A 14,046-nucleotide genomic window follows, 5' to 3' on the forward strand; every position below is an offset into this window, starting at 1 on the left:
ACATTTCAAACAGGTGGTGTTTTTTTTTTAAAGACGGAGAGAAAAACCAAGAGAGTTACACAGGTTAAGATACAAGTCAACTTTGAAGCAGAGGAAAGCCATCTCAACTCCCGACTGCATCGGCTAATTACAACTAAACAAAAAGAGGAACTTAAACTGTTTGCAATGTTTCCCAATATTTTTATTTTATTCCCCACCCCCAACCTCCCAACAGCATTACAAAAGATTGGTGGGTTTTTATTAATAATAATAATTATCATTTAATAAACCGGCTCCTCTGCAGTTCATATACAATCACAGGCGATTTTTTTTTTTTAAACTCCATTTTATACAAACATCTCAAAAAAAATAGTTGGGAGTGAAGTATGGTAGGAAATATTGCTCACATTGCTAGTTAACATGCACATATGAAAAGGAGGAAAATTGTTAGTGCATACCTCCCAAGTGAAGATACAGCAGATGTCTTGGAACACATTCCAGGAGGGAAGTCTTTCGCGCAAGCCCCATTGAAATGAACAGGGAGTTGGGCAGCTCTTGCACATTTCAGTGGGGCTGGAGCAGGAGGACCTCCCAGCGGATTGGGTCCTTACAAAAATAAAAATAAAAAGAACCGAAAAGGCTAATGTCCACCAAATTAAGTTTTTCATGCTATTCTACTTTCCAGTACTATATTTTATTTGGGTTATCAATTCATATATACACGGCCGTGTAAGTAACACTTTTTGAGGTATATAAGAAGAGATACCTGCACCAATATTGGGGAGGGGAAAATGTTCTCTCTGAAAAGGAGATAACTTTGTCGTGCTTTATAAGCTGTTCTACACATTGGATGGAGCTACATGTTGTAAGAAACACAGGACGGCTGTCAAAAAGGGGGGGAAAAGGAGAAGCTCAGTGTCAAATCCCTTCCAAATCCAATACAATATACCTTCTTTGCTGCTGCTGTGACGTTTGGTGTTTCCCCATTCCCACTGGGGTGAGGGAACCAAAGATGTGATGTGAAAGGTTGGCAAGCACACAGAGGGAAAATTCGACCCAAGCCTGCCCTGCATTTGTTGCCTAATGTAGTTCCATCCTGAAAGTTTCACATAAATACAACCAATTCCAATCGCTAAAGAACTGTCAGCTGCAGGCACTTCCGAGAGCAAATTGCGGTCGTCACCAAAGCAACTCCTTCCTCTACGCACCAAAATGAGGCAGCATTTCCTTCTTTAGCCCAATTCCAAATTTCCTTTGCCGTTCTATACATAGCTAGCAAAGTGAGTGTGGGTAGGTGGGAAGAAATTAACTTAAGGTATATGTTTTGTGCAACAAACCGATTCAGCCGTTTCGCTTTTGTTTTTTTAAATTCTTCCTTTTTTAAGCGTATGAATGAGACAGATATAAGCTCTTTAAAAATTTTCATTCACATAATGGAAAAAAAAATTCTCATTTATTAAAAATATCACATTTTGAGACTAGAAACAGTAAAGTGCATGAAAAGTTTAAAATATAAGCTCAAGGAATCGTATATAGCAGCAAAGAAGCAGAATACAGAAAAACTTAAAGGAACGCAGACACAACCTTTCCTTGTTGACTGGGCTTTTTGCTGTTTGAAAGGCAGAGTCGGGCTCAATCTGCTCAAGAGGCTTTGCTGAAGCAACGTCCGTTCATTCTAACAGGCTTGCACAAGCTCCACCGAAATGAACAGAAGCTGCTTGACAGCTCCTCTGAGCAAACTGCAGCCACGGCTTTCTGAAGAGATGGCATGTATGGTTTTCCTGCTCTTTCAAGGCAAAAAGCTTATTATTATTATTAATGGCCACCAAGAAGAATGTGGGGGAAGGAAAGCGGAAGAAAAGTTTCCAAGTACATCTTAAAGGGAGCAATTAACTGTTGGGAATGAACCAGCAGCTTAAAAAGAAACCTTGATAGAAAACAAAACCAAATAAGGGCAGTTAAAAGCATGGGATGACTATTTGGCGACTAGGTCAGGAAGAAGATGAATCTGAGGATTGATGATGGCCAACACTTTCTCACCTTCGCATAGGAAAAGGGCACCCAGGAAAGCCAGCTCTCACACACAGAGGTGCAAGATGGCTTTCGGAGGCATTTCCTCATCTGCTCTTCTCAACTGAGTAATCCTAAAAGTTTTCTGGGGGAAGGGGAGGACGATGGAAAAGGTACAACAAAAAAGGGACCAGCGGATTGGATTGAAATGCATTTTCACTTTGTGAAAATCAAACCCAGATTTTTAATGGAGGACCCCCGCACCTGCCTCCTGGAAACTGCTGACACTCCCAAATTCTCCTCCGGTTAATGCAGTGTGTCTGTTCCCCAAAGCGGTCTGTTGAATTGCCAGTGTTACTCTGCTGGTTACTGTCGAACTGATCCCATCCATTATGCCGGCATCCTTCAAAATTCTTTGCAAGGGAGATGGTTCTCTTTTGGTAAGAATCCACAGCTATAAGCCAGTAGTTGGGCCTTATGATGGCACCTCATTGTCAGCTAGGCTTGTTCCTTCTATAGCAATACACAGAGCTCACTGGAGTCAGAGATCTATAGGTTGCACACAAGCCCAATTTGTTTTCCTGGGCTTGGACAGGATGAGAACTCCTACTGATCAGAAATGAAGATTAGAACAAACAAGTGGACCCTGGTATATGCAATTAGATGCTCCCAGGCAAATTCTCCACTGGAACAGCAGAATATTTTTTTCTGTGGCAGGAAGTCTTGCGTCTTGTACCACCTTTGGCTTTCTAAATTAACTTAACATTTCAGTAGAGATAAAGAGAGCAGTCTGTGCTGCAAATAATTTACAACGGCAAGTGCTATCTCCAGTTACCAAACCTTTCCCAACAGGACCGAAACATCAAATAGACCTACTCTATTTCAGGATGCTGTTTAAAATAAAATAAAATGTGAGAGTGGGCTGGGGGAAGAGAGGTATGGCTCGTTTTGCTAAGATGTGAAAGAAAGCATACGCAAACCCCGCTGTCTGACGTTGTTTTACAAAGGCAGCTTCCCAACGAAACAAACAAGAGCCCACCGGCTTAAAATGTGTGGGTTTTATATATATATATGCATACCTTAAAAGCAAAAACCTGGAAAAAGGGAACAAACAAAAACTTTGGTTCCAGCCCTAGTGCCAAATGGTACCAATATGCACCCGGGGGGAAAAAAGTGCAAAATTGTATCATCAACACATATAATGAGAGGAGCTTGAAGCAGCAGCTTTTAAAAGGTCGGCCATACTTCACTCCTACATACTTTGATTTACAACTGTACAGGTCCATAAACAAACAAACGGGTCCCAGCCCTCAAAAAGGGCAGGGGCCCCACTACCGCCTGCTGGCCAAGTGGATGCCATTGACAGGAGGCAGGAACAGAGGATGTAGCTCCAGCTGCGTCAACAGTGAGAAGTGGTCTGAAGGGATGTGAGGGTGGGGGCACCCGGTGATGTTGTTCTCAACCAGCCACTGAGGGTCCAAAGGCCCCAGGACACCAAGCACGTTCATGTGAGTGTTGGAATAAAAAATGTAGTCAATCACACCCTGCGGAAGGGAGGGAGGAAAAGTCAATTCAGAACGGGATCCTATGAACAAATCAAGCCACCAAGAACCTTCTATGCTGCCTGCCTTTGTTCCAATGCAATCCCTGCGCCACCTGTTGCACTGCTAGGTAGTAAGAGATGCTGGGAGCGTCTCGACTGAAGCCCAGGGAGAAATGCAAGGTTGCTTAGAAGCTGGCTGGGGGGGGGGGGGACACCTGGAATTTGCTGCAGCTCCACCAATCCTATAAACAGCAAAGGTGGTTGCGACATGTTAATAAAAGCAGGAGGAGATGCTTAAAGGAAAACATGAAGTGGGCACACCCTTGCAAGCTGCAGCCAGGACTGGGCTCTCCAATTCAAAGTGTTGGTGCTGACCTTTAAAGCCCTAAACGGCCTCGGTCCAGTATACCTGAAGGAGCATCTCCACCTCCATCGTTCTGCCCCGAGACTGAGGTCCAGCGCCAAGGGCCTTCTGGCGGTTCCCTCGCTGCGAGAGGCCAAGTTACAGGGAACTAGGCAGAGGGCCTTCTCGGTAGTGGCACCCACCCTGTGGAACGCCCTCCCACCAGATGTCAAAGAGAAAAATAACTACCAGACTTTTAGAAGACATCTGAAGGCAGCCCGGTTTAGGGAAGCTTTTAATGTTTAATAGGTTATTGTATTTTAGTGTTTTGTTGGAAGCCGCCCAGAGTGGCTGGGGAAGCCCAGCCACATGGGCGGGGTATAAATAAATTTGTTGTTGTTGTTGTTGTTATTGCCAATCAATGCCAAGAAGCACCAGCCTGCCTTTCATGTACAGGAGAATCAGAGCCAGGGATCAGAACTTAAATCTTGCTTCTACTTCTTCATACAGAAATGGCACGAAGCAGGGTGATCCTGCAACGACCACAGGGATCGTGGCAGGCAGATGGCAACAGTGGCCATTCATCTGTGCACTTCAATGCATTTGCAACTGAATCACGGTCTAAGCTGCAACTACCCATAGGTTTAAATGTGTTTGGTTTGAATCACGGTAAATATAATCATCCGTCATTCCAGTACCCAGCTGATATATTCCTAGTTGCTTCTGCCACAGCTCCACTTACTTTGAAATCAAAGGTGTAATTGGTATAAGGCATCAAGTTGTTTTCGTAAGCGCTCTTCAGCTGGAAGCCGTGAGTGATTCTTCCTTCAGGAGCCCCGTTCTTCCCATTGCCACTGAAGTTCATGAGACACTCGTTGTAACGCAGCTCCTTGAAATCTTTATGGTTGTCAGCTACTATTCCATTGCTTAAGTATTCCACGACACCTGTTTGCAAAACAAAACGGTCAATCTGTTGCTGCCGGATGCTAATGCTGAATTGTGCCACCTGTTTTCCTGTAGCTTAACATGAACTCAGTTCTGGAGCTCTATGCACACCATCAGCAGCCAGGGAATTATTAACACTGCAAATGTTTTCATGACCAGGAGGGAAGAATTATCACCCAAGTACCTATATAACCAGCTGCTTAAAATAGGAAATAAGCTATTTAGCAGTTAGAGAAATACCACCAGGAGTTGATTAAGGCTGACAGCATTTGTAATTAGAAAGGAAGTGATTATTTATGTACTAAATGTGATGGCGGTTCTTGTAATTTATCATTCATCTGGTTTTAAATAGCAGTTTCCCTGGGCAAACAATACTGGTTCAACAGAGGGTCTTGTTCACCTTACCAACCTTACTTGTTCACCTTACCAACCCCCAAATCTACCCTATTACCTCCTCTCCTCATTTTAGAATGCAAGACAACAATTCAGCAATTCACATTAAAATTTGCCCTTGAGACACAAGACATTGAAAAAGATCATTTTCCACTAGGTGTAATGTTGGTGGAAAGTTGATACAAGATAGTATTAACTTTCAATAATATATCCCTCCCCCCACAGCATACAAATCGATATGGTTAATCTGATCCAGTAACATTCCCCTCACAACACACAAACAAGACACACTTGCAGCCCACCGACTGCAACCAGCCATGCCTTGGGCCCTCTGGTCTCTTGTACCACCAACAAAAATAAAACACGTTTTAAGTGATGCTAACACAAAAGCTTTAAAGGTAAAGGGACCCCTGACCTTAGGGTCCAGTCGTGGCAGACTTTGGGGTTGCAACGCTCATCTTGCTTTATTGGCCGAGGGAGCCGGCGTACAGCTTCCGGGTCATGTGGCCAGCATGACTAAGCCGCTTCTGGCGAACCAGAGCAACGCATGGAAATGTCGTTTACCTTCCCGCCAGAGCGGTACCTATTTATCTACTTGCACTCTGATGTGCTTTCGAACTGCTAGGTTGGCAGGAGCAAGGACTGAGCAAAGGGAGTTCACCCCGTCATGGGGATTTGAACCGCCAACCTTCTGATCGGCAAGTCCTAGGCTCTGTGGTTTAACCCACAGCGCCACCCACGTCCCACACAAAAGCTTTACTCATATACTATATAAAAGAATGGAATTTTACTGTCTCCCCTTTTCCTGCCTTCTTTCCCCCCTCAATTCCATATCGCCTGTAACAGTAATGTCTCACTCTGAATGTGACTGACTTGTTTGAAGGATTCTATGACTTGAAAACGGAGACTCTGCATGTACTACTGTTACCCAATAAAACCTTTTAATAAATACAGTTTTAATAAAAAAGGTAAGTCTTAACTTTGAAGTAAAAGCAAAACTGCTATTTCTAAATACCTGAATCCGGCAGTGAGTTGAGATCTGCACACAGCACCAGAGGGATGGAATTCTTATCTGTTATTGGGCTTCCAGGCCGGCTAGAGGCTTTCTCAAGGATACTTTTCAGTTCCGAGACAAACATCATTGTCTGGACAAGTTTTACATCTGAATATTCAGGGTCCCAATGCATGTGGGCGTTTGCTATAATAAGCAGCTGGTTGTCCACGGTATGGAGAGGCTTCATACCTAAAGGCAATGAATTCTAAGTTAATTCAACTCCTTCCAAGATACAGAAACAAACAGAAAAGCATTTAATTACATGCAAAGGAAATGTTCTTCACTGTGCAGATACTGCTGGACTCGTGGCCTGGGAGGGTTTATGTGAACAACAGAGCACCTTCCCATGGCCAGCGTATCTGCATTTGTCTCAATTCCCGTGACAGTGGTGGCCTGGTAGAAATTATTACAGAAATTAAGGCAGTTGAGGGTACACTATGCACATGGCTGTGCCAATTCAGACCAAACAGTACTGTGACTTTGATCCCAGTCACGCGGCATACCTAGTGGCATCCATGCAGAGTTCCAGAGAGAATTGTGTTAGGAAAAACAAAATGCTATGGAAAAAAAAGGTCAGACTGAAGAAAGAAGGAACACATTCTTCCTAAGTGAGTGAGCTATGTGCTTTGGAGTGGCAAAAACCACACCTGCATGGACAAACTCACACATTGCATGCAGGAAATACAGACAGCTCCCCACCCCCCCACGCATGACGTTGGCAAATAATTAAATAATTCAATTCAAATCCGGAAATGGCGCTCGAGAGAGAGCTTGTGGCTTGCAAGGAGACCTTCCCCGGTGTTTGAAGAGGAAATCTGGGAAGGAGCCCTGAAGAGACCAGAGGCACAGCAGGGCTTTGTTTACGCTGCTCCGCCTCCCTGCCTAACAGCTGATGTGTGGAGTGGAGTAGTGCAGCAGCAGCAGTATGGATTGAAGAGAGAGTTGGCCAAGAGGGTGTTTAAGGGGTGCTGAGAAGGTTCTCCCCACTTTACGCAATTTCACTTATGCAGGGGCCGGAATGTCGCCCTTGCGCAAGTGGGGGGCCGCCTGTACCAGGTTCAAGCTCTAACATATCCTGTAGAAAGGATCACTGATGGGAAAGACCCCTGACTGAGCACTACCACAAGTCATAGCAGCCAGAACAACACTGGATAGACCAATGGTCACACTCAATTTAAGATAGCATTTTTGTTCATAGGGATGAACGGATCTGTTTCAGAAATTGCTTCAGCAAAGCGGTCCACTGAGCTGGTACTGTTTTGTCTCCACTTAATTTGTACTATAAAGTGACATTATTTCTATACAGTAAAGTTTCACTTGTTTAAAAACTAGTATGCCTTATGAAGCCTCTCCCCCTTCGTGTTGAAAATGCCTGGCACCCACCTGTCCCAAACAGTTCCTTATGCACCTCTAACACGACAGCAACGCCAATGTTGTCCTTTGTCATCACTCGATTCAACATAGCTTCTGATCCTTCGGAGTTCGCCATTGCCACCTGGTTGAATTCTACCGTGTGCTTCTGCACCAATGTGAACCTGAAACATGTAAAACATACCCAAGAACTCAGTCAACAGATATAAAAACCTACAAAGGTAAAGGGGGAAAAAAAAAAGACTACCAGAAAGCCAGGATATAAAACTTCTCCCTCTCATTTTTTAAATACAAAGGTCAATTTCATGTCCACATTAAAGCAACAGACACTGCTTTGCAAACTATCAGAGACATCTGAGGTACGGGCATGAAACAACAAAGTCAAATCAGCGAAAGTCTCTTACTTTTCTGTTTTGAAGAATACTGCACAACCATCCACATGCTTTCGCTCCTGCTCAGACATGATTTTGGCACGTGACTTTGGAGAAAAAAATCCATCATATCCACGCTCTTTTAATGCTGGCAGAAAGAGGGTGAAGTATTGCTCAGTTTCTACTTCCTGAAAAGGAACATCACACAATGGGTAAGTGTGTCTGGCTGTCAACCAGAAGGCTGGTGGTTTGAATCCATCCAGGGATGGCTGTGGACAGGATTCCTGCATTGCAGGGGATTGAACTAAATGACCCTTGGTTGTTAACATTGAAGAAAACTGTGCTGAGAAATGTAGGCTGTCTCATTTTTGCCTGTTTCAGGGAGGGTTACATTGGCATGGGAAGGACTGAGCAGTCACATTCACAAGTCATCATAAGCCACGGTTGCCAAGTTATTATGCTTTATTCAAAATGAACAATGGACAAAGGGCCCTGCAAAAAGTATTTGGCCAATGGCGATTTTTTGCTATTTTCGCATCTTAACATGTCTTTAACATACTTTTTTAAAAAAATTAAAGCTGTAAGACTACAGAAGAAAACATGAAGAAGTACTTTGAAGAGAGGCCCTTGACTTTCTATCAACATTTTAAGAAGAGAATAAGGGAACCCTATTCCTACTATTTCCTGATGAAAATCAAAGGGCTATATTCTGTTATCATTACCTGAAGACTAATGATATCTGCATCCCAGTTCACAATTTCTTCCATGATTCCCTTTTTTCTGTATTCCCAATTTAATGCCCATGATGGGCAGTAGCCATAGAGCTGTCGGGTGGCGTATTTATCACACAACACATTATAACACATGACTGTAAAAGAAGCTGGAAGGAGAGAAAATAAACATTTGGTGATGAGAACGTTGAGGTACCACACACTTTTCACTTAGAACAAGGAGATATCTCTGACTTAAAGGCCAGTTTTGCAAAAGCTTCCAGAATTCCTCTAATTTTTACATTGCAATTCTTTTATTTGTATTTTCAATGTTGTATTTTATTTTTGTGAGCCACCCAGAGAACTAAGTTGCTGTGTGGCCAACATAAAGACTGTAATTAAATCGTAACATTAAGAAAAAGAAACGTCTTTCAGATGCCAAGTACTAGTTTAAGAAGCTAGAGTTCATTAACCTCCATTTTAACTACATGGCTAACTGCTTTGCATAGGTGGAACTATCTGCATAAATAAACTTATACAGTACATTGCGGAGATGATCTAGCATACTTTTCAGGTTTACATATTTTTGCACATTACTTCAGCCAGAACAGATAACATAAAAGGCTATTAGGTTTTTCTTAAATGAGATAAAGCTGCAGCTCGTTGCTAATTAAATTATTCAAGTTGCTAAGAACCTCAGGTGAAAACTTAGATTCAACAGACAGATTCATACATTATGAATTGGCCCTTTCACCCTTAACGGTTCATATGAGCAGTACAACACCAGAGGATGACCATACTGATATTTCTGTTAAAAGGACTTTTCACTTTCTCAGCACTCCTCACAAAGTAGCTACACATTCTTCCAAGTGAACCCTGCTCTGATATTTCACTGATCGCATGCACAGAGCAAGTTTGAACAGATTCGTAGCACACAAACTGGTCCTCTCTCTACAAGTGGAAGCAGTTGTTGCTCAGTTACACTGACAGTAACTTCAGCACCAGCCCATTTGCCAATCTCTTAATGGTGATCACATGCTCCTGCCCCATAGCTTCTCCACTGAGATTAAGGCTTATGTTGGTACTGGCCCTATCCACAGCAAACTCTAATGAGGCCTCTTGAAGCAGGATTTGGCAACCAGTTGGTTAGCTCAAGGGGGAAGGAGCACATCTTCCTCATTCTCTTAACTGGATAAAGAGATTGCAAGCCTCACTTCTGCACGTGGCCTTATGATGGCCATGGAGAAAAATGTTCCAATGACCCTTTCTGGGAGCAGATTTTGAGTAGTTTAAAAAGGCCTGATAAATATGTGGATTTGTATCACGTTACCAGCCATCTGATACTATTGCAGACAGTTCAACCCCTGCTCCTTGGCTTCACCTACTGCAGCAGCACAAAGCTGGGGTCTTTCTGGGGTTCCAGTAACTTTGAGCTCTCCTTGCCTACTGCTGCCTTCAGACCCTCAAGGAACTTCCTGTTTCTGTCCCAGGCAGCTGCTTGGTTACACAAATAAAGCAGGCGGAGAACTCTCTTTTGGGGGCTGTGAGGTTTCTTCAATCATCATCAAGGATGAATAAAACTTGACAAATGAGGAGTGCAGCTGTACAAAAAGATATCTCCTTGCTTATCTTTAATTTACAGGAAGAAGAGAAAGTCACATAATTACCGGAGGGCAGAATTTGGTCTCGCTCTTTCAAAGTAATCCATGGCCTTGGAGGCAGCTGCTCCGGATGAACTGAAATATTGAGAAAGTAAACATTAATGAGCGCTAGAAAGCCCAGTATCCCTCAAGAACTTGCAATAGTCACACTCCATATTGTAGTACAGAAGTTCAGAAAAGAAAACATTTAACTGCAAGCTGAAAGTGGGATATGGGTAGAGAAAATGTTTAGATGGTGCAGGTTTCTCGTACTTTTAGATATAGATGGGCCCTGAACAGAACTGCTTTGTCTTTTAAGTAGCCTTTAGTTTCCATTTCACTTTTATCCTCACTGAGATTTCCAATGGTAGTACCAATTTTATTTGGGAACAATTATGCCTGATTTCATTCACCTTCTCTCTCACTCACTCAAACATGCACACAGGAACCTAAAGGAATAGCCACATTCTGGTGTGATCACTTTGTTGGATCAACTAAAGCCTGTGTAACATATACCCTAGTGGCATAGTTGCCACCCAAAACTGCTTCAAAGGTGCTGGGCGGAAATGTATGAATAGTTTATTATTTTGCCCATATGGTTGAATGATCACAAACCATTATCTGCAACTGCAAAAGAGGTTCAACAGGCATGCAACATTCCATGTGATGGGAATAAGTTACAGGGTAAACAATTCATACCACCAGCCTGCTGAGCCCTTCCATATTGAAGGGTTTTTCCAGTGACAATCATCCCATGCAAGCTTAATTAAAAGATAGAGCATGGTTTCCACTTGGCTCTTCAATCCAGAACAACTGAGATTAGCTGAAGCCAGATCCAGAAAGCTGTTTTGAGTATTGAAGACCTGGTGTACACACATAAGTTTACCAGCTACAAATGGTCTCTTTTAAAAAGGAATTATCAATATATACAAGCCAGTTCCTCCACCGAATGAACGGAAAACCTCACCAAGTAAGAGATGAATCCCTGATCTGGGAATAGCTACTACGTGGACCTTTGAACTCAAGACTCTTGCTGAGCTGACACTCAGCATCATTGGGCAGGTGTTAGACAGTTAGACAGATAGAGCCAGCTCCCAATATTACATCCCCCTGCAGTGTAACTGAGAAACAAGACCCAAGACAGAGCTATACAGGCAGGAGTAGGATCAGGCTTGATTTTGAATGGTTGGGATCAATGGGGAAGGGGAACAGGGGTTTCGCTTCTATCCTAATGTTATCAAGTGCATGCCTTTACTTTAGCCCACATAACCAAATGCCCACCATGTTTCGTTACAGTAAAGTATACTGCATTTGTGGCAGTTTTGTCATAATAGGCAAAGGCAATCCTCCCAATTAGCATTGCGTAGTGTACTGAAAGGGGCACATTGTGTTGGGAATGCATAGCACACCCACTACCCATCTAGGAGTGCCTGCAGTATGAAAACTCCCCCTCTACATAAATGCCATCTGTCATATAAGACGAGCCTTTCGCTGCTATCAAACTGAAGGCAAACACTTCTTACCCGCTAGATTGTCAAGCATGTAGTTCAGTAACTTCCGTGTTCCATCTGAGTCCTGGTACAGGCTGAGAATATCTTGTGATAAAGGATTGCCTAGAATAAAAGTGAGACATTGAACATCAGTTAGAGCCCTACTTCTCATTCTGTCAGAGGGGAGGACGGTAGATTTGAAAGGGATGTCCAAAGCAGTATCTGAATTCCAGAGGAGTGAAAGAGTGGTCAGAGCGTCAGGCTTCAAGTTACAAGAAAGGAGATTCCGATTAAACATTAGGAAGAGCCTTCTGACAGTAAAAGCTTTTTGAAAGTGGAACAGGCTCCCTCGGGACGTGGTGACTCTCCTTCAGTGGAGATTTTTAAACAGATATTGGATGGCCTTCTGCTATGGATGTTTTAGTTGAGATTCCGGTATTGCAGGATTAAGTGGGGTCCCTTCCGATTCTAGTCTATGATTCTAAGGGCTTTGTCTGGTCTGGATACAGCAGGAAGGCAGCAAGACAAAGGGCACAGCAAAAACCCAAAAGGACAATTCAGAACGCCTCCTAAAGCTTATTCATGAATAAATAGATAAACAAAATAGTAGGCTAAGAAACCCATTACCTACACTTTGCAAAAGGTTTTGTCCTTCAGCCCTACAGGGTTCTTTGGTTAGAAGACTGATCAAGGAATTGATAAAGGAAAGAAAGGATAGAGAACAAGGAATCATGGACATGTATGGTTTAATATTTCAATTACCTTTCAAACCTAGTGTTTGCAGCTGGAATAGCCGTCCAAGTTCATAAGGCAAAACTCGTAACAAATTGTTGTTTAAAAGCAATTCCCTAAAGACAGAAGAAACACATTAGCAGGGTCAACTTTAGAAGAATTCACATATTGTATGTTCTGTTTATCTTGCAAAATGTCAACTTTTGTTTTTATATTCCTTTGAGTGGCTCCATTGCTGAAGGGGAAATATGTGTGCATTAATGCACACATTAATGGCCACAAATAAATTAGCTATACAGTGGTTAAGTGTCTGCAGTTTGGTGTTCTGGAACAGCCTGCCCAGCTAGATGCCCCCCAGAGGCTTTGAACTATAGCCCCCAGCCATCACCTCTGAGAGAGGTTGATGTTCACAACTTCTGGGGGGCACTGAGTTGGAGAAGGCTGTTGGGGGGGGACCCAACATCCAACTCTGACTTGTTTTCACACTGAAAGGATGTTGGAAGGAAGTCAACAACCCCTGAAAAAATGCTAAATCCCCACCCAAGCCTATCATTCATCCTTGGATAAGGATCAAAAAAGCAGAAGGTGATGTCCATTGCTTTTCAGGGGAAAACTCCATCTCCCTTTTCGCATAGTAACAGTAAGTTAATCATTTTGGCACAAAATCCCAAAGGAAGACCTTCTCTATACAATGAACCATTAACATTATGAAGTTTGTGAGCAAATATGAAGGTGAAGATTGGCGTCATTGTGAAAGGTAGCCTAATGACATAACTACATTTAGGAGAAATGTGAGGGTGCTGCTGCTGTGTTCTCTTCTCCCCCCCCCCCCCCCCGTAATGTGTAGTAAAATGTAACACCGTCATCCTAGCGCTGCCCATTTCCTCACCCCCATCCATCATCATTGGCATCAGGTGGGCAAGGCACAATAAGAGCTACCAGAACTTGAGTATCATACCATGTAGTGCCACCCAAAATGGTTCAAAAAGAAGGCAGTCAAATTAAGTTCTGAAACTGTGTATATCGACAGCCAAGTTAAACTGCAACATCAATTTAACAAGCTGGACTAAAAGTAAAGTTGCAGCCGAAAACTTCTCTGTAATTATTTTGTAAGAGGCAGTGAAACTCCTCACCTGAGAGATACCATGTTTCCTAGTTCTGCTGGTAAACTTCTGAGTTTGTTGGATGAGAGATCCAAGTAAACCAGATTATGAAGCTTGGCAATATCAGGTGGAATGCGAGTCAGATAGTTGTCATTGAGGTGGAGAGCAGTCAAGTGTGTTAGTGACCAAAGAGACGTACTTAAGCTCCGCACTCTGCCTAAAATGAAGAGCATGTGGAGAATGTTAAGCGTTCAGGCAGCTGTTTCTACAAGTATACTGATAGTTTTGCAAGAAAAATGTGCTGATTTATCATCTCACGCCCACCACAAAGCATAATAAAAGGCAGGATATCTGCTATGACT

At 42.9% G+C, this 14,046-nt stretch overlaps 1 protein-coding gene across 6 annotated transcripts in view; it reads right to left on the reverse strand.

The window, feature by feature from the left end:
* Positions 1 to 14,046, reverse strand: part of CNOT6L (CCR4-NOT transcription complex subunit 6 like) — a 37,826-nt gene continuing 23,780 nt past the window's right edge. For all 6 annotated transcript variants that reach the window (XM_083398438.1, XM_083398441.1, XM_083398437.1 and 3 more), the window contains 10 exons: positions 13,715 to 13,901; positions 12,612 to 12,697; positions 11,883 to 11,972; positions 10,387 to 10,455; positions 8,732 to 8,889; positions 8,043 to 8,197; positions 7,651 to 7,802; positions 6,229 to 6,456; positions 4,618 to 4,820; positions 1 to 3,533 (listed from right to left, as the gene is read on the reverse strand). In XM_083398438.1, the coding sequence (XP_083254564.1) occupies positions 3,321 to 3,533; positions 4,618 to 4,820; positions 6,229 to 6,456; positions 7,651 to 7,802; positions 8,043 to 8,197; positions 8,732 to 8,889; positions 10,387 to 10,455; positions 11,883 to 11,972; positions 12,612 to 12,697; positions 13,715 to 13,901 (1,541 nt within the window). In that variant the 3' untranslated portion in view covers positions 1 to 3,320. The remainder of the gene's footprint in view (positions 3,534 to 4,617; positions 4,821 to 6,228; positions 6,457 to 7,650; positions 7,803 to 8,042; positions 8,198 to 8,731; positions 8,890 to 10,386; positions 10,456 to 11,882; positions 11,973 to 12,611; positions 12,698 to 13,714; positions 13,902 to 14,046) is intronic.

Source organism: Podarcis tiliguerta, assembly GCF_965153285.1.
Source record: "Podarcis tiliguerta genome assembly, chromosome: 9".
Taxonomy (NCBI): domain Eukaryota; kingdom Metazoa; phylum Chordata; class Lepidosauria; order Squamata; family Lacertidae; genus Podarcis; species Podarcis tiliguerta.